The sequence below is a fragment of the Maylandia zebra genome, linkage group LG13 (genome assembly GCF_041146795.1).
Source record: "Maylandia zebra isolate NMK-2024a linkage group LG13, Mzebra_GT3a, whole genome shotgun sequence".
Lineage (NCBI taxonomy): Eukaryota > Metazoa > Chordata > Actinopteri > Cichliformes > Cichlidae > Maylandia > Maylandia zebra.
Window position 1 is genome coordinate 28,480,046 of NC_135179.1, and position 24,230 is coordinate 28,504,275.

General features: G+C 40.9%; 1 protein-coding gene across 1 annotated transcript; it reads left to right on the plus strand.

The window, feature by feature from the left end:
* Positions 1-626: 626 nt before the first annotated feature.
* Positions 627-21,114, plus strand: rhoq (ras homolog family member Q). Its single transcript, XM_004554572.6, has 5 exons — positions 627-1,198; positions 1,494-1,552; positions 14,801-14,965; positions 18,065-18,160; positions 20,607-21,114. The coding sequence occupies exons 1-5, from the start codon at positions 1,057-1,059 to the stop codon at positions 20,766-20,768; spliced, it is 624 nt and encodes a 207-aa protein (XP_004554629.1). The 5' UTR covers positions 627-1,056; the 3' UTR covers positions 20,769-21,114.
* The last annotated feature ends 3,116 nt before the right edge of the window (positions 21,115-24,230 follow it).

Here is a 24,230-nt window from a genome sequence, read left to right on the forward strand (position 1 = left end):
CACACACACACACACACACACACACACACACACACACACACACACACAGCAGGACAGTAAGGATGGATCGTCTATTCATCCTCGCAGCCACAAAGTCATGTGAAAAGCAAACAGAGAGAGAGGGAGACGCCTAAATTTAGAGGCTGAATGTTGACTTAGACTTAGGTTACACCATTTCCAAACCGACAGACTGGGTATATTCTTTCATTTTATTAACAAGTGTTCAGTGACACATGCATGTCTGGCCAACATATATCACTACTGTCTTTATTTAAAGATTTATTGATACTTTAAAGGAGGTTTAATGTAAAATTCTTTCCATGGACATCCTACTGTGAAGCTTATAAGCCAATAAACTTTGTACCAGCCTTGGATTGAGAACGATTCAGATGGTGTGTGTGTGGAAACGAATGGTAAGTTTATCTCAAAAACAGGATATTGTTTTATTTCCTGTGACACCCCCTAACAGAAATCTAATGTTTGCACACGGGATCCTTCTAAAGAATCGTAAATAGTGTAATTACTCTGTGATCCAGGCATTCACAGCAGGCGGACTGTACTTTATCCGGAGCCCCTTGGTTTTAAACCCAAGCCCCGCCTCTTCAGTAGGCTAAGCGCACCCACCTTATCCACCAGCGGCACAGTGCGCCAGGGAGCAAGAGCGCAGGCTGCACCGTGGAGCGGGCATGGTAGACATGCAGTACCGGCAGACCGCTTCTCCCAGAAAACGCTTCCGATATTGGGTTTAAGGAGACAGCTTATTTGAAAGCCGGCTTGGGCCGAGGGGATCTTATTCTTTCTGACAGTCGTACAAAAAATACAATTAAAAAAAGGAACTCATTGACATTTGGAAGAACCTGATGGGTAGTGGGGAGGAGGGGAGAACGATGCAGTTCCAGCCCGACTCGGTGAGCCGCGCAGTCCGCCTCCGACGCTGGTGATGCCCGCCGTGCGGGGATCACCGCCCAGCAGCAGCAGCAAGAGGAGGAACAGAAGGAGGAGGTCAGGATAACAAGGGCGTCAGGGGCCGATGATGTCGTTGGGAAGGTCGGGATCATGGCAAACGGAACCGGTACTATCATGTTAAAATGCGTCGTGGTCGGAGACGGTGCGGTGGGTAAAACGTGTCTGCTGATGAGCTATGCCAATGACGCCTTTCCAGAGGAGTATGTACCCACGGTCTTTGATCATTATGCAGGTAGGAACACAGTTCTGCTGTTCGCCTTTATTATCTCATAATAGCGTGACATGCTGAGCTGCTGCCGCTCTGTGCTCACTGATAATTGGCCACATGCGAATCTAAGAGAAGAGAGATTTTAGAGACCCCCACCCCACCACTCTTCCTCCAACTGCATTGCATCTGTTGCTATAATCAAAACCACTTGTTTGTCGTCTTCATAGCACAGAGGGGCTGGGACCCCCCCACCCACCAGCACTCCCCACCCTCACCCCTTGGTTCCTCCTCTAAACTGCTCTTTGTCATTTCCTTACAGTGAGCGTCAACGTCGGGGGAAAGCAGTACTTGTTGGGACTGTATGACACAGCTGGTCAGGTAAAGTTTATTTTTTCCTCTGGCTCTGTGCCAAGCACGTCAAGGACACGCACACATGCACACACGCTCCAGCTCTATCTCGGTCTCTCCATGTGCTCCTGGGACCAATAACTATCCAACAGTGCCTTGGAAACACCCACAGGCTTCATATTCAGGCCAGGCACTAAGCTGCAACAGGTGATGGGTTTCGCACATGGCTTTAACTGCCTGAGTGTGCTGTGGCGTGGACAGTGATGGCAGTGAAGGGGTTTCAATAGTTCTATTATGTGGAGAACAGGGCTCCTATGTCCAGTAGTGATGTCACAGGTTTGTTAATAGGGCTGCTTAATGCATGGGCCTTTTCTTTACAATGTGCCATTCAGTGGGCAAGAGTTACAACTGTAATACACACACACACACACACACACACACACACACAAAATATTGTGTCCCCTCAGCAGAAGAGCCAGTGTACACACAGATGGAGGAAGCTACTTGAAACACACAGCACACAGAAGCTCACCGAGGTGTGCGTATAGGAAAGACCCTGAATTATTTGTTTTTAGTGTAAAAGTTGTCATTTGGTTTTTATGGCGGTTTTGGTTTGATGTGAATAGCTAAGCGACAGCAGCTAAAGAGGAAGCAGTTAGCACATCAACTCTTTACATGTTAGTTATGTCAAAATTTGGTGCTTCAATCTTTGAGATTTCACACTATGACTGTATGCAAAGTCTTCATCAGTGTTTTTCATTATTGATTATAGGAGATGGTTATCAGCAAATTAGCTGAAAATGAAAACCAAGAACTAAAAAAGAATTGTATTCAAACACAATCTGTAGAAACATTTGCAGGTTGGATGCCTGTTTGACATATACTGACAGTGTAGTTTGGAGACTACATGAACCTGTGTGCCAGTGAAGCTACTTGTATCCAGGTGTCCCAGTAAAGGTGATGGGAGGTGTTGGGTTTAACTTTCGCAGGATGTCGTTGAAGCATTATGTTAGGAAAGAAGCTGAAAAAGGCTCCAAAAAGAATTTCTAAAGGCCACATTGGCAGGTACTACCAACCTCAAACTAAGCAAAAATTGTGCCTTTGAAACTAAAATAATATTTGTTATTCACTGGGAACTAGGGCTGTGCGATATGACCAAAATCTCATATCCCGATATAAAACCTCTATCGTCCGATAACGATATAAATCACAAAAAAAAAAATATTTTCTGTAAATTCTGTGAATCTCGGGTAGGTGAAGTGTTTCCAGTTGGGCGTCGTGTACCTGGAGTCGAGTGTTTTAACAGATGTATGAAACTACACATTTTTAGACATAGGTTGTAACGGCCGCCGTTTTCTTTGTGAGTATTTATTACACGGCGTGCTGCGGGGAAAAGCCTGTTCTAACGTTTGAGTCTAAGGTTGATTTTTTTTAGCACCTGACGGCTCTTTTTTTTTGCTTCTCATCCGTCAACACTCTGCATACTTTTTCACGTGATTCCGTTTATTTTGAAAAGTCTCAACAGAATCTTGAGGTTTATTGTGAAAGGTTTATGTGGAAAATAAACTAGCGGACATGCGATGGTTTTACCGTCGTTGTTGCTAAAGACAACCAATAAAAACAGGCGCTTGTCCGTCAGTAGTGTGGTTTCTATTAAATATAAGAGAAAGAGAGAACTTTAAGAAATTAATATAGCCACTACAGTGACCATCAAAACCATGAACAAACAGTTTATTTTGCGACACCACAAAACAAACGATAGCGTAAAATGAAACATAGATGTTTTTATATCGTCATCCGATATATATCGTTATATCGAACAGCCCTACTGGGAATGATTAGACCGTTCCCAAAAGACTAATCAACACCTAATCAACCATTTTTAACTGCTAAACGACTTATCATTTGCTGGCTTTACATGGAAGTTTGCAGTGGACCTTTATTTTTTTAAGTAGTTTCACAGTGAACTTTGACTGTTTGTTCTAACAGATCGCCATTTACATTTTCGATGGTAACTTGCAGGCTCTACCTGAGCAGATTTAGGCGGCCCATCTACCTGCAGAGAGCATCTCTTGTCAAATGGGGGCAGTCAAAAAATATGTCGTACAGCCGCTCTGTGGGCTACTCTTGTGCTTTTGTCGGTCCATGAGTCAGCCACGGAAAAGAGCAAAGTTACAAACAGACAAAGAGCTGACGTCAAGCTGAGTGTTAAAAACAACACTGTCACTGTCTGCGCTTTTCCTGCTGCTTCTGTTCCTGACGAACTCCGCCGCTCCGTCTCTTTTCCGGCCCACTTGTCGGCCGGTCTGCATTTGCTTGACGCGCAGCATCATCCACACCGCGTACTGTGCAGTTGGGTTTTTGGAAGAACTCACAGGAGCACATTTGTGGTGGTTGAAATTCCAAAAAATATCTCCTCAGGTGGGCACAGACACAGTAGCTTAAACTTAAGCCTAGTTTAGTTGCGCAGTGCCTCACCTTTGGTAACATGTTCTTCTATGTTTATTGTTCAGTGACGTTAGTGGTCCACTGATCCAACTTTTCCACCTCCGATTCGGTACAGATACCTTGCTTTAGCGTATCTTCTGATACACTGTTACATTAATAAGCATTTGATGATCTCTGCACCTTTAATAATGAGATTTGACACTTAAGTATATATGGTTCATTATGGTTTGATGACCGTTAGTGTGGGTTCTGGAATATTCCAAGTAAATAATTATGTAGGCATTTATTGAACTGGTAAGAAAATAAAGCACAATAGGCTCAAAATACAACAAAGAAAAAAAAAATATCAACGTTATTCACCTTGATTAAATTGCACAAGGATTAGGCTTTAACCTCCTAGGACCTGGCATTTTGGGTTATTTAGACCAAAATACTCAAGTTTGCTCTACAAGGGCCTGATATCCACTTACGAGGACATTATACTGCTACTGTTCTATCGACATTTTAAATGAATATCCTCATATGTGGCTCTCATTTTTCTCAGAAACAAAAATTAGGTAAAAAAAAATCTGGTAATTCTTTGTTTTTACATTCATCGTCTCCCAATCAGCCCAAATATCAATGGAAGAGTTCGGGTCTTAGGAGGTTAATGAAGTTGATGACCAAGTGTTGTTTTATCCCAAGTGCAGTAAAACCTTCCAAATAAGCGTTTCACAAACTGTGACGACAGTGTGAGTGAGCAAGTGATGTTATCGTCATCTCTGTTTGTTTTTCTTTTGTTTTTTTTTAGTTGTGCCAACTAACATGACCGAGGCTACTTTGGATGTGCAGTAAACGTGTGCATGGTGGTGGGAGCATCGTGGTTTAGGCTTTCTTTGCTACCTCAGTCTGGATGCTTCACAGCCATTTTGAGAAAAAGGATTTCATAATTGTGCCATCAAATTTTAAAGAACAGTGTCAGGGTAGCACTTCATGGCCTGAATCTTTGGAGAGGTTTGGTGAAAACACGAGTAAATCATCAAGCACAAAAAAACAAGGAAATTAATGATTTTAGGAATTACACATTACCTAATTAGGATGCCGTGGCATGACCTAGGGAGAGCTGTCCAGTCAAGACATCTAAGCAGTACTGATGAACTCGAAACTGTTTGTTAGCTCTAAAATTCCCCCATCATTGTGAAAGTCTTATTAGCAGCAACAGGAAATGTCTGATCGAGGTTCTCCAAATCGCTAAATTCATGAGATCACTTTCTTTTTCTATAGTCTGCTGTTTGGACAGTGTTATTAGCTTAGTCAGATCATGTTTGTGACTCAGATGACAATCAGGCCACATATTATGTGTAATGCGCTCAGAAATCCCAATAATTTCAAATGGCAAAAGCTCTGAATGGGCCTCTCTTGTATCATTTCACGATTTTCAGGCGTTTCTATGGCTAAAGCAAAGGACTAAAGGCACCCTGTAGATTTTTAAACCTCCAGTAGTGATTTAAAGCAAGAGTTTAGTGTGTGTAACAGATTTTTATTTTGTGCATGTACAAGAACCAGAAAAGCATGTGGACAGCTGCATAGACCTTCCTGTGTAGGGTATGTCTCTTTCCTGCTCATTAACAGTTGGCAGCTCAGAATAACCTAGCAATAGTTCAACAGCTGAGCAGTAGAAGAAGAAGGCATGCTTACTGTATATTGCACAACTCATAATACTCAAACACTGGCTGTGCAAATGAGGAGGAAGGAAATGGATTCAGCACTTTTTTAGACACGAGACTAACACACAGTGTGCTTTGGTGAGAAAAACTGAATGCACTCAACTATGATTTTCTTGCGTTAAGGCCTTCTGGTCTAACTTCAGCTGCACTGCAGGACAGCGAACAGTCAGTCACCCATGATTAACCTCCTCATACTTACAGCAACCTAAAACTACACTCTTGCCAGAAGCTGAGTAGTTATTAACACTTTCCTCGTGACCTGTTCTGATGTGATCCATGCAGCAGAGAGACAAATGCAAAGCTCAGAAAGGTCAGCTTTGGCATATTTAGCTGGTTTCCTTCACAAACCCTGATTCACACACAAATCTGTGAGTGGGAAAAGATCGCAGACAGCCTGCATTTTTCTTCCCTGTCTTAAACAGCTACCTGTGGCTGCGCTATAATTTTCCCCCAAGAAAACAGATGGTAGAAGTGTTACTACTCACTTGTGAAAAGAGGAACACAACCTTTTGTCTATTCTGGCGTGTTTGATAGGCTGTGTGTGTGTGTGTGTGTGTCAGAGGAGGGTTTGTTTTCAGCTGATTCAGAGTGTCTCTGAAATGGAGAAGTTCTCCTAGATGTCTGCTGTGGGCGCCGCCGGCCTCCCAGAGTAGAGTTACTGCTCTTGAAAATGTGCCCCCTCACGTTTCTCCCGTGCCTCCGCCCCCGACTCGGCTGACCTCTTTATGTGGAGCAGAAGGCCAGCTGGTAATGTTTATAGCTTCAGCGTCTGATCAAAGACTCGATGCCCCCAAAGAGAGGAAAGGGGGAGGAAAATAGTGTGTGTGAGACAGAAAGAGGAAGAGAGAGAGACAGATGCGGGAGGCTAATCAAGTGTGTGTGTGTGTGTGTGTGTGTGTGTGGGGGGGGGGGTGAAATAGCTTTGGTTAAATTCAGACGCCTCTGTTTCGTTTTCCTTTCCATTTCTCTCCTGTTGATGTAAAACTCGCCCTTCATTACGTCCACCTCTGTCCTGCGCTACACGTGTTCATTTGGCTTCGATCTCCCTGCAATATTTATATTCCTGGCGTAGGCTGGAGCTCCCATAATGCTTCGCTAATTCCCAACGCCTATCTGCAATCTTACGTACGCATTGGGGTCGCGACTCTGTGCTGTCACGTTGGTGTCACATGTCACTCAGTGCCACATAATCACAGCTCGGCTCTGAACCCAGTGCCGCTGCGCCGCATCTGTTGTTGCTATTGCTTCCCTGCCAGTTATTGTCTGCGTCTCTACTCCAAGCACCGCCTTTTGAATTATTCCATATGGAAGGTCTGTGAAGTCTAATTTGCTGCAATGTGGCGAGGGAGCAGAGGGGAAAGTCTTTACTTATTCATTCATTCATTCATTCATTCAGTCAGTCATTCTGCTGCTGCTGCTGCTGCTGCACTCAAGAAAATCTAGCACCACTGGCGAGGAGGAGCAGGAGGAAACAGGAAGTGGATGCTAAGTGCACTAGAGCCAATGGAAACGACATTTAAGGACAGGAGCTCAGGAGCTGCGACCCCGAGGGATCCGTGTCTTACTACGCTATTAACTTCCACTTTGTAGTTGGATTGTTGCTGATTTGCTCAGCATGTCAGATGCACTTCCTATGATCACTTTCACATTTCCTGTCCAGGCTTTGGGTACAGTCTGATGAGTCTTTTTTGACTCAGCAACCCAAGGTGGCCTAGTGACCCAATAGGGGTGAAAGGATGACAGGTGGGGACGCGAGTGGGGTTTGGAAGAGGGGGAAACTGGTTTTACTCAGCCATGAGCCGGTCACCAGTCAGCTGCTCCAACACAGAGAAACAGGAGTGCTGTGGGCACGCCTCAGAAAGAGATTTTACACTTCAGAACAACTCTAGTGCTATTCTCTTGAATGGAGTCAACTAATTTGCACATTGCCTGACGATTATTAGTGATTAATCAGTCAGTTTGCAACTAATGGATTCTCCTTTTAATAAAGTATCAGAATAGTGAAAAAAGCTCATCACACTTTATAAAAATCTAAGGCTAAATACTGAAATGCTAGACTAGAGCTCGACCGATACAGGATTTTTAAAAGTGCTCTCTAGTGGAAAACCAGATCCAAAATTAACACGCATCACGTGATTGAAAGGTGTTTGTTCCATTGCTTTACTTTAGAATTCGTTACATTTAGTTCTAAATGCTGCTGGTAACGTAAACTTGCTTTATTAATATTTACTTTGTTTGCACTGTGGCTCAGAAAGTGTTCCTCGATGATGAACGCGACCACACGTTCAGGACTTCTTAGCTCTGTCCTGTCTTGTTTCAAATGTCACATCATATGAGGTTGACATAGTTGGAATTTTTGAACCAATGACAATAAAGGCCTCAAAGCCTTTTTAGGGTTTTTTTTCTGCTTTTATTGGGATAGTGCAGTGGAGAGAAGACAGGAAGGCTGGGAGATCAGGGGGAAGGCATACAGTAAGTCCCAGCAGGCCTCAGGGTCTGCAACAGCCTTTCAGTTTATGGGTTGCTTGCTTTACCCAGTGAGCTGTACCAGTGCCCAGAGGTCTTGAATCTTGAAAAAGAAAGTCTTTGTTGACCTTTTGGAAAAATTAGCAGGAGTTGGCTCATTATATCACTTGGCTATGCTGTTGAGACCGGTGCATGAAAGGGTGTTGATAAATGAAAAAAACACTGGATATTCTCTGTGGCTTTGAAACTTGTGCTTGGACTTTGATTGAAATACCAGACTACAGCTTCTGACTTAGCAAAGGGTGTGTAATGCATTTTTCTGCCATTTGGATTGGCCTTTGAAGTCAGCACCAGGATTTACATTTTGAAATGATTTAACTCTCTTCTTGTCTTTGTGAAATCTGCCATGATGTGCAGCACAGCTGGCACCCATCTGGCTTGTAGCTTACAATGCCAAGACGGGTTTTTAGCAGCTTGTGTATTTACAACACAGGCATGTGCCCTCTCTGAAAACAACATGAAAGACGCATAGGACTGATTCCCAGCATGTACATAGTGTTGTGATCCCAATACGCCAGCTTCTCTGGAGGCCTGCTGTGAGTGAATAGGTGATGATTTTCAAGTCTAGAATGAAAACATCTGTCGGTTTTCTTCTGCTCATCCAGTTCAGGGATGGATGTGGGGATTAAGGATCCTGTCCTTGTTGTCATAGGGCAAGTGGTGTGGTTCACCTAGGACAGGTCACCAGGCTAACACCTGGACACAGGCACAGTTAATCTGACATGAATGTCTTTGGACTGTGGAAGGAAACTGGAGTACCCCGAGGCAGACACAGGAAGATGATGCAGAAAGGCCCATGCAAACCAGAGGGTTTGAATCTTCCTGATGTGGTTTGACAGTGTTAACCACTGCACCACAAAGCTGCTTATAGTGAATATCTGAAAATGCAAAATGGAACACCAAACACCTAACCAGTGACCACATATTTGGGTAGGTGTCTGGTGTAATTATGGGTCCCAGTCAAAATAACATGAAAAACAACTTTGCAGTTAGTGGTAATATGGATGGAGTCAGTTATTTTCGCGTATACAGGCGCTGGCACAGTGTTTAGTGTAGGAATCCACTGTTAGGGGGGGAAGAGAATAAAGATATAATGCACCAATGCAAACCAGTTCAGTGCTATTAAGAAGTTGGATATGGTTATTGTCCGTGAGAGGGGGGCAGAGAGGGGAGGGGGCAGAATTCAGGAGCCTCACAGCCTGTGGATACAGGCTGTTGGCCAGTCTGGATGTTCTGGCCTGTATAGACCTGTACCTTCTCCCTGAGGGCAGCAGATGGAAAAGGTGGCGCGCAGGGTGATGTTGGTCCCGCAGGATACTGTGCACCCTCCTCAGACAGCGAGTGGGGAAGATATTACTGATCTCTGGCAGACTTGTTCCAATAATTCTGCCAGCTTCTTTCACCACCCGCTGGAGTGCTTGCTGGTCAGCCTTGGTGCAGCTGGGGAACCACACTAGAAATCCATACGTCAGAACGCTGCTGATGGCACAGTTGTAGAAGTTCAACATCAGAGGTCTGGGAATGTGTGCGCTCCGCAGTCTCCTCAGGTAGTAGAGGCGCTGTTCGGCCTTCCGTGCAACTAAGGTGATATGGTTGCCCCAGGACAGGTCCTCGGTCAAAGAACAATTTCATTCTTCTTTGACAATGACAATAAATAAAATAAATACTAAATACTAAATCATACAAACTGTTTTTACTAGCTGAGTAATGCTAAGATGAGTAAACTCATATTTATAGAGAAAGTCATTGGTTTTCCCTTTGGTTCCTTCTCCAAATTTGTTCATTCATTTGAGTGAGTAAGCGCTTGGATTAGTGGATTATCCCTTAAGGCCATTACCAAAATGCTCCATTATCAAAACACACTGCATCCTGTGGTAAAGAATTGATATACATTTGGACTGTCAGTTTTATATATTAGTGTTAATAAAAGCTTTGTTCTTTGTTGTCTATTTACTGCTGTCATTAACATCTATAAATAGAAACGCTGAACAGCCAACTTTTTGAATGAACTATGGCAGGATGCTCTCACTGTACAGGCATGAATGGACAGAGTGCATTAGAGCTTCAGTCTGTGATTAATGATCATTAATCGCCATTAGTGGGAGTAGAAAAAGGCACCACCCCCTCCCTTTTTTTTTTTTTGTTGCTGTTTTTTTTTACTCCCGAGGTGAAATAAAGTATTTTGAAATGTGCAGCTTGGCAGATCGGAGTCGGAACTTTGTGATCAGAAGCGTCTCTGCCTGGGCTTGCTTTCCCACCCGGCAGCCATGTTAGAGCGAGCGTCTCTGACGCTGTTGATATAGGCGGTTTATAGAGCCCCGAGGAGGCGATGGAAGTAGAAAGGGAGAAAGATAGGAGAGAGAGTTGTGGAGATGGAGAGGAGGAGGGAATGACTCACTGATATAGCACTCATATGTCACTGAGTCAACAGAGCGCAGTCACACAGCCGAGCGCTCACAGTGGCTCATTGAAGGCGCTGAGTCTGGCCCTGATGGAAGTGTATGGGCATGTATAGACAGACGCTGATAGAGTTTAATGTACACATGCACAAGCTGCTCCTGTTCCCCTTTTTTTCCCCCTCCATCATTCCTTTCCCGCTGATCATAATATTTACGGTACACTCCCGGCTAACTTGGACAGATCGTTGTGCAGCGTCTGCGATGCGCTCATGAACTGCTGGACTGAACTAATAAAAATGTGGGACATATTTTTAATGGAAACTTTTATCCAGAGCACCTTCACGGCAGCGATGGTGTAAACAGTTCTGTTCATTAAATCCGGGATTGAACGCTGGAGACGTGTTGGACGATACACTGTGAAGACTCTGAATGGCTGCTGTGTTTGCCGTGCGCTGAGGAAACTGTACAGAGATGGGTATCAAACAAGCTTCGGGCCTGTTTACAGTAAACTGCTGAGCGGCTTCCACTGCGTCTGCAGCTTGTGGGGAAATCGGATTCATTTGTGCAGGCAAAGGTTACAAACACACAGGAATAAGTACATGTGACACACGAGGTGTATATATGGGACCAGACGAGAGCTGCTGGATGATGCGAATGCAAATATTATTTTTGCTGTCCCAAAGGAAATAAATAATCTAAATGGACATAGTGTAGGATCTGATGGAGGTGGACAATGTCCCCAGCACCACCACCAAAAGTAAAAATGTGAATTTCAACCAGATATCTAGATCATATTTAGATGCTATTACAGAAATGCAGGTGCCTAAGCCTCTGTGAACAGAACATCCACAGCCGACAGAGTATCAAAAATCTGTTTATGCCATTAAAAATTAAACAAAAAGGCATCTTTTTCTCGACGTCTCTTCACTAACCTGATAAGATGCTTTCAGTTTTTAATCAATATTATTTGGCAAAGTCACCTTCAACATTTTTCAGTGTCTTTGCTGGGCGGGTAGAATTTGCTTCTCTCTTGTATTACTTTGAAGCAATCGTATTGATAATCAAGCGCCTGATCAACGGACTCCTCGCCGTTAATGCAGTTGCACTTCAAACAGTTGCCTTGCCCGTTAAATACGTGGCTTTAGATGTGTGACTTTTAAATTGTTTGACTCATACTATTATACAGGGTGTATTTAAAAGACTAATTCAAAGTGCTTTAATTCTGCAACCCTCTACGGGTAATAATCGAAACACGTACTGTTAGAAAGAGCGGATTCGTGAGTTTGACGTGGTTGAAAGTTGGTAGCAGTGACCCCAGACGTGCTCGCCAAGGTATGAGACGAGTCTGGAGGGGGGACACTTGTGAACATCCTATGTTTTGTATGTAAAACATTATATTAAGTCATGTATTTTAAAACATTTGGCAAATTTCTCTTTCCATCACTTTTAAAGAAATAACCCTTTTAAAATCAGATGTGACCTCGAAGGCTGTAAGAGCAAGTTAATGTCACTATCAGCTCATCCAGTATGCACTAAATATTCATCGCAGCACCCTTACACCAAAACAGTCTATGGATGTGCCATTCTTAACAATATCTGAATTGTTACCTGATAACACTGCTCCCGTTAATTCAAATAAAGTCGCTTCTAGGCCCAGAAAAACCAGGTGTAATCTTGGATTACATGAAGAACCAAAAAATACTTAAAGATCTAAAACAGTCCAATCTACCTGCAAGCTATGAGTTGGTGTGCAGGGAACAACGGGTACTGTTTTAAAGACCAAAGCTGCTCACACCAAACATCAGATTTTTTTCATTGTTTATTACTATTTTTGTATCAAATGAGTCATTATTAATGGATAGGCATGACCTGACAGGTTTATTAAATGTTGGCTAACCCAAAGAATGAAATACCTGACAAGTCATGATCCTTAATCATAATGACGCTGAACATGAAGGTTAAACAATTCAATATTGCCACATCTCAGTGTTGTAGCAGTGCCCAGAATGAGTTCTACACCTTGATATGCACTAAATGTGTGTAGTGCAGGTTAGTAATGCACTTTGAGGTCGATGTTCTCAGAGTATTTTTTAAATCCGGTCAAAACTGAGGCAGCAGACACAGGAATATCCCGATGTCATTTCTTATTTTAGGTAAAGCTTATGAAACACTGATAATACAGCTCACCGGCATTTTCTCATTAGTTGCTCGGTATGATGGTTTTTCCTTCTTACTTGTGAAATAACATGTCTGTTGGAGACGGTTTATTCTTAGATAATCCTGGTAATAGGCTTTAAATTTATTTTTGTCAACCACTGGAAATATCGCTCTAAAGTTAAGAAATTATATACCTGGACTTCATTTGTAACATGCTATAGCTGACAGTGTGCAAATAATTGCAAAATCTGACAGCTGAGAAACTTTCCATCAGATCATTTTAGTCATGCTCGTGTTTCACCTTTGCCTAAACTGTATAACATGTGTCGTGCACAAGGTTTAAAGATTATTCTTATTAATTTTGCTCTCAGGTTTGCTACAAGCACCGGATAGTTTGCACTCAAAATGGTTTTATCGGGTGCGGCGGTTCAGCTAGTGTCAGGTAAGATGACACAGGAAATGTACTTAACTTATTGTGCTGTCGAAACACTCAACCAGCCAGTGTAACAAAACTCAACTCCCCCGAGCACTCTGAGGCAATTTTTTACGCATGAAATAAGGACATCTTGAAAATCAGGTCGGAGTGTTTACCACATTTATAGATGTCTTTTTTTCAGATGTGGCACACGGCAAGAAGCGCTCTGCTTTAATGTTTTGTCACTACTGGAAATGTTCTATGTGTTTTGGTTAATGGAGAAGCCTGAATAGAACCTGCGTGAGGCAGCGTGCATGATGCCAGTGGTTAATCTGTTAATCGCACATTGATGCAATCCAAGAATCCCACACGCTTTGTGCTTGGGAAGTCACAGGTGAGCAGCAATCTCCAATCCGATTAGCTTTACGTGTATTTTTATCTGGTATTGCAGAGAAAAGTTCAGGGTTGCGGTACCTGTGTGAACATAGCTTAAGAAAAAAAAGCCTCTAAGAGTTGTTTGAAATCCCTGCATGAGCCCCATCTGTGAAATATCGCACTCATTTGGAAGTAAGAGGATGAAATACTCGTAAAGTATTGAATTATATCCACTTGACCTATTCCAGTGAGGCATTGTTGACTAATGCACAACATGAGCACAGGGCTTGAAGATTTGTATGCTTATTTTATCATCTGCTCCAATTCAATATAAAGTCTGTATATCTTAAATCCATTACCCGGGTGACAAAAAAGGAGGACGCCTCTGCCTGGCTGATGTACTGCTGTTTGAGGAGTTTCCTGTCATTCTGCTCATTTGCAAAGCCATTCCCAGCGGTTTGTAATTGAGTTATAGGCGATTTGGTGATAGCACACTGTGCTGTCTGCTTTGGCAAAGAATTGAACTCGCTGAAGGCATCAAGATGAAAGAGTTTAATTCCAGTGTTTGGTTGTCCTTTTGCAGCATCTTGGTCAGACGTTGTATTCAATCTTCTTGAATTCAGTGTCGCAGACAATAAAAGTGACAGAACTGAGACTGATTCACTCAGTCAAGTTGGTCTGGTTGAGTCATATCTCCTTACGGGAGATTCATTGATTCCCCATGTCTCTAACCAGCGGCAGGAAAAACGTGCCATCAGTAGACGTGAGATAGGTCGTGAATATTTATATGAGCGCAACTCAGACACTATGTCAAAAAGACTTCATCTTTGGCGAGGACAAGGGAGTGCCTGATCTGGCTCACAAAGGGCAGTGTTGCATTGGTGAATTGGTCATTTACACCACACAGATATCGGAGATGGCAGTGTGTCTGGTTCTCAGCATCTTGTGGTGATGCCTTGTGCTCAGCTCGCATTAGAGGACTGCAAATGTGATATAATAACTGATTGTCTGTCAGAAAGGGAACTCTCACATTAACGTCATCTTCTTGGCATTCGTTTCTTGTTTTAACTCGGACCCTAATGCACATAACACGGCTCAGGAGCCACTTTGGCACTGTGTAGCTCTCTGGTCATCATTCTGAGCTCATCTCATAATCCTTTAATAATCGATGAGTAAGAGTTTCTCAGATGTGAGGAACAGGAGTGAATCATATCTTCTGATTGTTAACTGGTGCTGCTCTGTCTTCTCCCAGGAGGACTACGACCGCCTGAGGCCGTTGTCCTACCCGATGACCGATGTCTTCCTCATCTGCTTCTCTGTGGTCAACCCCGCCAGCTTCCAGAATGTGCGTGAAGAATGGGTGCCCGAGTTGCAGGAGTACGCTCCCAGTGTCCCTTACTTGCTCATCGGCACGCAGGTTGGTTCTGGAAACACGTAACAGACGCTTCCCATTCTCAGCTGCTTTGCGCATATGTGGTGGATGTACCTGCATTTGTCATTTCTGACACGCTGGAATGAAATGAGGTTACCAGAGAAGAATACACTGTTGAGCTCATACCTGATGTTTTCAGATAGAGATGAAAAGGAATGAAAAATAAACTCAGTTACTTAGACATATTGAACAAACTTTAATCATTTTCATCCAGTATCAGTCTGATCCTGACTCAGAAAGCTAGACCAAGTACAACAGTGACAACGTGGAAGTCCACTTTATATACATACATGGAGGTGGTGCAACTACACTTTCCTTCACAGCTTTGTTATAGTTTTTTGCTTTATTGGTGACAGTGGTGTCGCTGCCGGTTTCTCGCTCTCATTCTTATTAAGCTTGGCGGAAGACTTATTTTACTGCTCTTATGGTAACATTATGTGCTGTCAACGGCCTGATTAACATTATTTCACTTCACTTGTATCCTGTCAGTTCCACTCTACCCACAATGTATGTGTGAGTGTGTTTGTTTGTTTGTGTGTGTGAGAAGATGCACATACAATCAGGGAAAGGGGCATAAGATCAGTGAAAAAAATGCCTGTCGTCATTAATTCACTAATAAATATTATTTAAATTAAAAATTTACTTATTATAAGTAAATTTATATTCCTGGATGTATTTATTTTTTTTAGGTTTTGTTTTTATAAGGTTATGTGAGCAAGTGTAAGTCAAGTCTAATGTTATCTTACATAAAGGAATGATTCTCAGTCGCTAACATAAGGATGATTAGCACAAGCGAGATTACATAATTTTAGCGTTAGCACAAATGCTAATAGCTGCTGTACATTAACAAACATGCTGGTTACTCTAACATGAATATATATAATATGGAATATAAAAACAGTAAAAAAAAAAAACCAAACACACAACAAAAAATGAAAAAACTGGGACACAGTTTTGTAAATTTTACCAGAAAGCTTTGTTAGCATGCTAGTTGCATCCTTGCAGTTAGCTACAGTGACAAAGCAATCTCTCCATTCCTCCGTCTGTAGCTGTCAAGTAATCCTCCCGCTGTGCTTCTGTCTCATAATCCGCCTCCTTTGTCTGTGTTTACATTCACACACTGAGCTGCTGTACTTCACATAACCCTCGTGTCTCTTTTCTAAAAGCATCTGATTGACATCTCTGCTGTTGTAATAAGAGCTCAGCTGAGGAGCTGACGTATGAGAAATAAAGGAAAATTTCACATTCAGAAGACAGCAGAACTTTGCTGTGGTATTAAAAGTTGAAGCCATTATTTTATTAACAGCTAGATTTTCATAAAATAAATCAGCACCTAGCATAATCCATCTATCCATTCTGCTCCGCTAAGCTTTTTTTTTTTTTTTCACACCAAACACCATAATATCAAACCTATTTCTTTATAAATGACTATAAACAAAATATTGTATTAGATTACACATAAAAAAGACAAATGATGATAACTGATCAACTGGGAAAACATGAAGCACCTTCATCCATGTTAAATGTGATCTTTAATTGCAGCCCTAATATTACTTAGGCAAGGTATCTTTGAGAACGGTGGGAACATGACAAAACATCGCAGCTGCCCATTAAAGAGGACTAAGACACAACTAAGAGTAGGCGCATATCTAAAAGTACAGGTGCTGAAATAGACAGTAGGTGGTAGCATGGAGGAATTAGATATTAGCTGTCTGGCTAATACTGTAGTACTCCACAGCTGACTCTAGATTTATTTGTGTTTCTCTGATTCATGCAGTTATTTAGTTATATGGGGGATAAAAAAGTGGTGTAACCTACCATTTACCAAGAAAGTTGAAAAGTGATAAAGAACAATGTATTTTCTTTTTCTTACACTGTTTTCTTCAACTTAGAAATTAGCCTATTTCAGTATAAACACCATCCAGACTTTGTTTTTTCTGCTTTGCACTGGTGTTGTGATTACATCATGAGTCATGCAGTGTATTAGTTTGGTGATTAACTCGTGAAATATATTATCAATGCATAAGGTTGATGTAAAATGTATGTATTAACCCTCTAATTTGCTTACCATCGTGTCATATGTCAATTAACTGTATCCTTCACTCTGATTGGTAGTCGCTTCAATCGTTTGCTTCAAAGTTGAGAGAAGTTTAACTTGGGAACCGTGCTTTTTGCAGTGTATTACAAGTTGGAAGTAATGAAGTTGGTAAAGTTGTTGACTGAAACATTAAAGCTTTGGTCTGTAAAACCAAAACACCGAGCTGAAAGATGCTAAAGTGATCAGTAATGCTGAGGGCAGATGTAGATCCGAGTCTGGAAGAGACCATTTTCAAATTCCACAATTATGTTTTTCAGCCACTGTCACTATAAAAGTACTAATTAGTGCAGCTTTAAGCCCAGCCACTCATGTAGTCGGGGAGCTGTGAAGATGAGCCAAAGAACAGAAGAAATTATTTATTAAATAACAGCAAAAATATGGAACGGCCAGTACAAACCTGACCAACGATCTCAGGCTGATTTGTCACATATCGCTTTAGGCGTTTTATGTCCCCGTGTTAAATGTGAGGTTTAAATCTGTTAAAGAAGCAATTAACAGTTTACTGATTCTTATGACACAACATTAATCCAGAGCATTAGCTTATTTCTTAAACCTTAAAAGTCACGGCCAATATCGCGCTTGCTTAAAACTGAGGGCAGTTGATGTTTACTGCGCTGTTATCAGTTCCTGCTATAACTCACTCGCCGCTCCACTGGCTGGATGCTGATATGTGCACGCTGCCGCAAATCTCCCCAATCAAGAAATGGGTTAATGAAGGCCACTTCCTGTTAGCTTTAGCAGTGAATAAAAGCAGAGTGAAGAAACTTGTGGTTGTCTGTGAAATTGCTTTGCACAAGAGCAGGAAGTGTGGGCCAACATGGCTGTGTTACAAAATGAGAGCTCGCGCTGTCAGTTACAGCTCATTCCTATGTATAGATGCAATGATGAAATCCCTCTGTGTTACGCAAATATGAGCTATTAATAAAATCTATATCATAACAGCAATACTAATGTTGACTCAGCTAAAAGAAGCGTATCTTTTTCAGATTGATCTCCGTGATGACCCCAAAACCATTGCCAAACTAAATGACATGAAGGAGAAGCCCATTGCCACCGAGCAAGGACAGAAACTGGCAAAGGAGGTTTGTATGCCAAACTAAAGGGAAGCTTCTATTTTCACTTTCGCTGTTGCAGAATTGAGCTGCCCAGTCCAGTTAGATTCCTGTGTGTTGATTTGACCTAGGAATGTCTCTTTAGAAATTCTTGGAATCAAGACCTTTGCACATTCTTTGAGTTACAATGAATCCGGGAATACATTCCGAACCAACACAGATGTCCAGCAGAGTTCGAGACTCTGCACCATAGATACCAAAGGCGATCTGTGATTAATCACTCCTGTCAGAGCATGAATAAGGCTCAGTCTTTCAAAACATTACTGCCTAGATTCATTTTAAAGTCTATATTCGTGCCGTTTTGGCAATGTAAGATTTCAATGCGATTCTCATCTCATGGAGTCATGAAGTTTTCTGAGGCCTCAAGGAAACTTGGAAGAACATGTCGGGTCAAATTAGACCCCTTTTCCTCAAAGTGAGCAGCATTTTACCTTGGGTATTGTTTCCTATAGTTGCTGTTGTAGGTAACCCATCTTCCATAATCCAACTCAAGATTAGAATTTTTTTTTTTTTAAAGGGTAAATTTCAAATATTTTTAAGAAATAGTTTATCCAGTCATGTGAAAAATAACTATTTCCCATATTTGAAGAAGCAAAAGTGATTCTAATTGAAAAAGTACATAGTAAAAATACATCCTAGTCCAACAATTGATGCAAAACACTTTGAGGGAGTGATAGATTGCAGCTTTTCCTGTATAAATAAAGGTCTATTGCTTGCTTTGCTGTTTGGGATCCCATCATGCCAACATCTAAAGAACATTTTGAGGCCTTCAGAAGCAAAGTCTGTAAGTCTGGTAAATTATTTAAAGGAGCTCCAAACAGTTCAGAAAGAAAAGAAGGAAAAAAATCATCCCATTGTAAGGAAAAGTAGTGTGGATTTCATGACTGGCTGCCCTGTTACATTCAAGTCAGTAACAGATATTTTGATATAAAAACCAGTCTGATGATCTAAAAATTCCATCAGAAGATATAAAGGGAACTCTTGCAGCTCCTTTGTTAACACGTCATGTGCCTTCACAGTTCTACACTGCAGACAGATTTCACCTGGGAGCAGTGCCACTAATGGTATTTGCTGTTCAAAAAGAGCTTTAAAGCAAAGCTACCGTTGGCCGTTGCAGAGTTCAGGCCTTCTAAAATAACCGTGCTCTGGACGGTCAGATCAAAGATAAATTTGTTTGGCCACAGTAAAAACAGGCATTTTTGGTGAAGATCAAAGTCAACATTTTAGAAGAAAAGCTGAAAAATCATGATAGTGAAAATGTTTGAGGTTACTGTGATTCCTTTGGACAGTACAAAGGAGTGACTCGACAAAAGAAATAAAAGTGTTTACAAATCTTTAATTTGGATCCCCAATGAATGCTAACCTCTAAAAAGCTCGTTAGTTAGGCGCTAAAGAGCTGTTTTTGGTCTAGCCGTTTTGCAAAGCAATTTTTTTACACAAATCAGGTGTTTGAAGGGCCTTTTTTCATATTGGACATGAAATAATAAATGTTTCTGGCTTTAAAGGGCTAACTTATTTATTCAGTTATGTGAACATTCATCGGGCTGTTTTCTATACTTGAGCGGCCTCCATAAACATTCCTGTACTGGCCTTGCTCACTTGCCATTAGCTTCTAAAGTTACCCACTAATATCAACCATAGCCAAAGCAAATAATATATGATTACACTGCTAGCCTGATACAATTATAGCATTCAGTGTTTCTAGCTAGCAGAGCTGCTGCTGAGCCTCTTCCACTCTTATTACATTTCCTTTTTAATGGATGGGTGTCGTAGCATTGTGGCAGAGGTGATCCAAAAACCCAGACTGGTAAACAGATACTCTTAGACACTTTTATAGCTCTAAAGAAAATATAAATCTTTAAAAAAATGGTGAAAACTGTGCTTCTCTGTTTTCCAGTTACATCCATCTTACAGTTCATACTTTAGGACTGCTTAATATCCAAAGGTACAAAGGTGGCACTTGCATATAAACCATAGAAAAAAGCTGTTAAATAACAAACATGTCAACTTTACCAAGAAGCACGAGAGAAAATGGAGATAAGTTATATGCTACATAGATGTATTTGAGATCAGGAATTTAATTTTCTTCTGATCTTTAAGCCAATCACTTGCCAGATATCTCTATGTCAATGACCGGACCTCCATTTTTTTTCTTGGATGAAGCCCATAAGGGTGAAAAGTTGGCATGTTCGTTGACACTGGCAGACTAAATTGGTAAAGTTCAGATTCATCAACTTTTTCCTGATGTTTTGTGCAAGTGACGTCTTTGTGCCTTTGGGTATTTAACTCTTTGATAGTGCTACAGTTTGGCATATCTACCAATCTACAAGAAAGTGAACATTTTCCAAACTATTTTAATGTCAGTGCCGTTTGAACGTTGCGTTGCTGTGACTGACGATCCCTCTGTTCTCTTTAGATTGGTGCATGTTGCTATGTGGAATGTTCAGCATTGACCCAGAAGGGCCTGAAGACGGTGTTTGACGAGGCCATCATCGCCATCCTGACCCCCAAGAGAAAGAAGGGGTCTCTGAAAAGGAGACTGGGGCCTCGCTGCATTAACTGCTGTCTGATTACGTGATTACATATACTCAGAGATCATTCAGCAATCAACCACAAACCAAACCTGAACTGAGAACAAAAGACTGGCAGAAAAATGCACAGACAGCAGCTGAGACAAAAGAGAGGACTGAAAGGACAAAACGAGAGCCACTTTGGAGCTCTTTGATGGCCATAACTCTTTCTTGCTGTCCAGCACTGGGGTTAGGGTTGCAGTTTACTACCAAAGGAGCACAAAGCCCAAGTCAGTCTCTTCTTTTAAAAGACTTTTGCCTCAGAAGTACATTCTTTTATAACCATTTTTAATCATTTTTCTGTATAGTGTTGTTGTATGCTGTCATGTATGGACAAAAAAACAAAACACAAAATGACATTGAATGACTAATGCTACATTTTAAAGAGCTCATGTCATTTCTGTTTATGGGAGGTAGATTATTGATTAGTATATTTCTAAATACAAGATCAGATGTGCAAGAGAAAAGACCAGAAATAATGAGCTATTGAAAGAGAGGCTGGCTTTAGTGACACTGTGACGGTGTCCAGGATACTTTTCTGGACATAAGGGCCCAGTTCTTTTTGTTTAAAACTTCTTCCAAAAAGATCTTTGGCCCCCAAAAAAAGTCTGTCTCCAATTATTTGTCGTTTGAGAACCTGCTAATGAAAAACCACACAAGATTGTGTTGGGACAAACGCAGTTCGGATGTCAGATTTTGGATCTAGGACTGAGTGATCTTAAAGTTTGAAAGTCTTGTTTTTTGCCTTATGGAAAATGGGAAAAAATGTTCTATAGCGTGGCATGCCAAAACATTCGGAAAGTTAAGTTGGGAGTCTGATGTCTTAATCAGAGACTGAGGTTTATTATCCATTTTTGAAATCTATATAATCCAGAGTTTATGAAAAGTCAATCTGTGCAAATAACACTTTATGAGCTTATAAATGTATTTCCTTTATTTTCTGTTATTCTGCAATAATTCTTTAATCGACATTTAAGGAAGTTCTACAAAGAGAAAAGGAGACGAGGGATCTCATTTCAGAAATGAAACTCTGATTCATATCAACGTCCAAAGACTCCAATGCACACGCTTTTATCGAAGTCCGATAGCTGAGATGACCCAATGCTGTACATCTATTGCACAACATGAAGCACAGATGGTGACACTTTGTTTCCTAGCAAAGCCAAGCACATTTCTCTGCTTTCAGAAACTGACCCCATCCCAGAATAGACCGACTGAACCACAGAAGATGCACATTGCTCTATCGGGCACAAGTATGAGCGTAGCACACCATCTTCAGAGTTTATCAAGTCGACAAAAAGTGGTTGGGATGTTTCCTTGAACGTCCCGAATTTCAATTCTTTAGGAAGTGCACAACTGATCCAAACTTCTGAAGTGGTATGAAGGGTTGAAGAACTAGCTGCAACAGCTGTTAGTTAGTAAGCTGTTGCTAATCCTACTTATAAGTTAGGTCGTTACATTTTGGAGATGTGTTCATTACTACATCAAGTTGCACCACAAAAAGTAGTTGCATACAAGGACATTTGTTGTCACTAAATATTTCCACCTAATGGCCTAGTAGCTGCAAAATAATGTAAGATATGTCAGCTAGCTGAAAAGGCTAATGTTAGCTTCATAGCTGACATATTTGACCATATTTCAAAATAATGTTTATTAAGCTATTTATAAGATGAGGAAAATTATCTCTTACACTTTCAAATAATTTCCAAGTTACAAAATGTTATGCCAATAGCATTAAATGTCAAACATATTGTAAATTAGATCAGCATAATCACCGATTGGTGCTTGTTTTAATGTAGCAACTACTTAGCCTTCTGAAACTGTTGTTTTGGGCATTTTTGATAAAGTTATGTGATATTCTTCAGATCGTATCACAACCATTTCAACCCAAATGACTAAAGCCTTTTCAAGCTTAGATGATTTTTTTTTAAATGTTAAATGGTGCAACTTAGTTCGGCAAATCACCAGTTTGAAACTAGCCATTAGCGACTTAGCTAGATATATGAATAGTTGGAACAACCCATGTGCAGGAGACAAAAAGTCTTTCAAAAAGTCTGAATCAAAAAAATAGTGTTTTAGGCAATAAGGTCCTGAAATGAAAGCCAGAAGAGATTTAAGGAATTTTTGACCAGCACCCATGGACTATCCCTGTCATTTAAGCGATCTCGTAAAGAATCTGTCACCTGTGAATTGCATTACAATTTAAATAGAATTGGAGATAATAATTAAACTTTAGGATCTAGAGCAATTACTCCACCCATTCCCCTCCACAAAACAAAGTGTATGCAACAAAGGTCTCCAGCCAATATGTTTATAGGTATGTAACAACTGGAGGTCGGGACTGAACTTTTCTTGCAAGACAGACATAAAAATGCCAGTGCTTCTTGTTTTTATGCATTTGTTATTAGCTTTTTAAAATCTTTAAAAAGAAAAAAAAAAGATTTTAATCAAAGGTGCCAACTTGCTGTTAACTTTCTGTTCAGAGTCAGATACAATGTTTGATTAAAGCTTTAATGTAAAAGGTGCTCCTCCTCTCTGTCCCAGCCTGCGTTGTTGTAACTGTCTTTTTGAGCAGCAGACGACTGCAGGGTGAACAAGCCTTCTATCTACTGGACAGTTTTGCTTGCTTATGTTGTGTGAAGGTCCACCCTCAGGATCCAGGACCTATAAGTGCCACAGCCACCGATGCATTCTCCCGTTGATGCTTCTTTCTTCTCAATAAATGTGTTTACTGTCTTAAAAAGTCATCTTGGGGATTTAACTTGGAGTGGGCCAGATGTGATGTGGGATGCATTTGTGGAATAAACCTTTGCTATGCTTATGTTCATAACAGGTTAGATAAGAAGGTCAGGAGAAATAGATATTAAAAAACACACACAGCATTAATGCATTAAAGATTTACAGTGCTGTGAAAACATATTTGCCCACTTCCTGATTTCTTATATTTGCATAACTGTCACACTGTCACACATATGAGATCATCAAACAGACTTTAATATTAGAGAAAGGTAACCTGAGTACAAGTTTTACTCTTGTTAAAGTTTTAACTCTTGTTAAATCAGGAGTTATCTCCGATTGATCACATATTTTGTTTGGAAAGTTTAGTCCAGTTTCTCTTAATTAAATTATGTTTTTAAAACTGCAATTGGTATTTATGCTCTTTATATTATATTCAAATAAGTTTGCTGATCTGAAACGTGAAAGCGTGACAAATACACAAAAAAGTTTGCATCTTTTATTTTGAAACTTAAAAAAGGAAATTAATCTGTTTATGTTTAAATCTATTTTTGAGATTATAAGATGAATTGATTTATCTCTTGGGCAGGAGCGCCACTCACTGGGTGCAGTCTATATGTTCCTCTCTGTGGAACAATTAACTTCACTTTACATACACAGTTTAAAATTTTACTCTGTTTATTTGGTGTGGAAATTTACAGTATCACTGGATGTATCAGTATATGACAGTACCT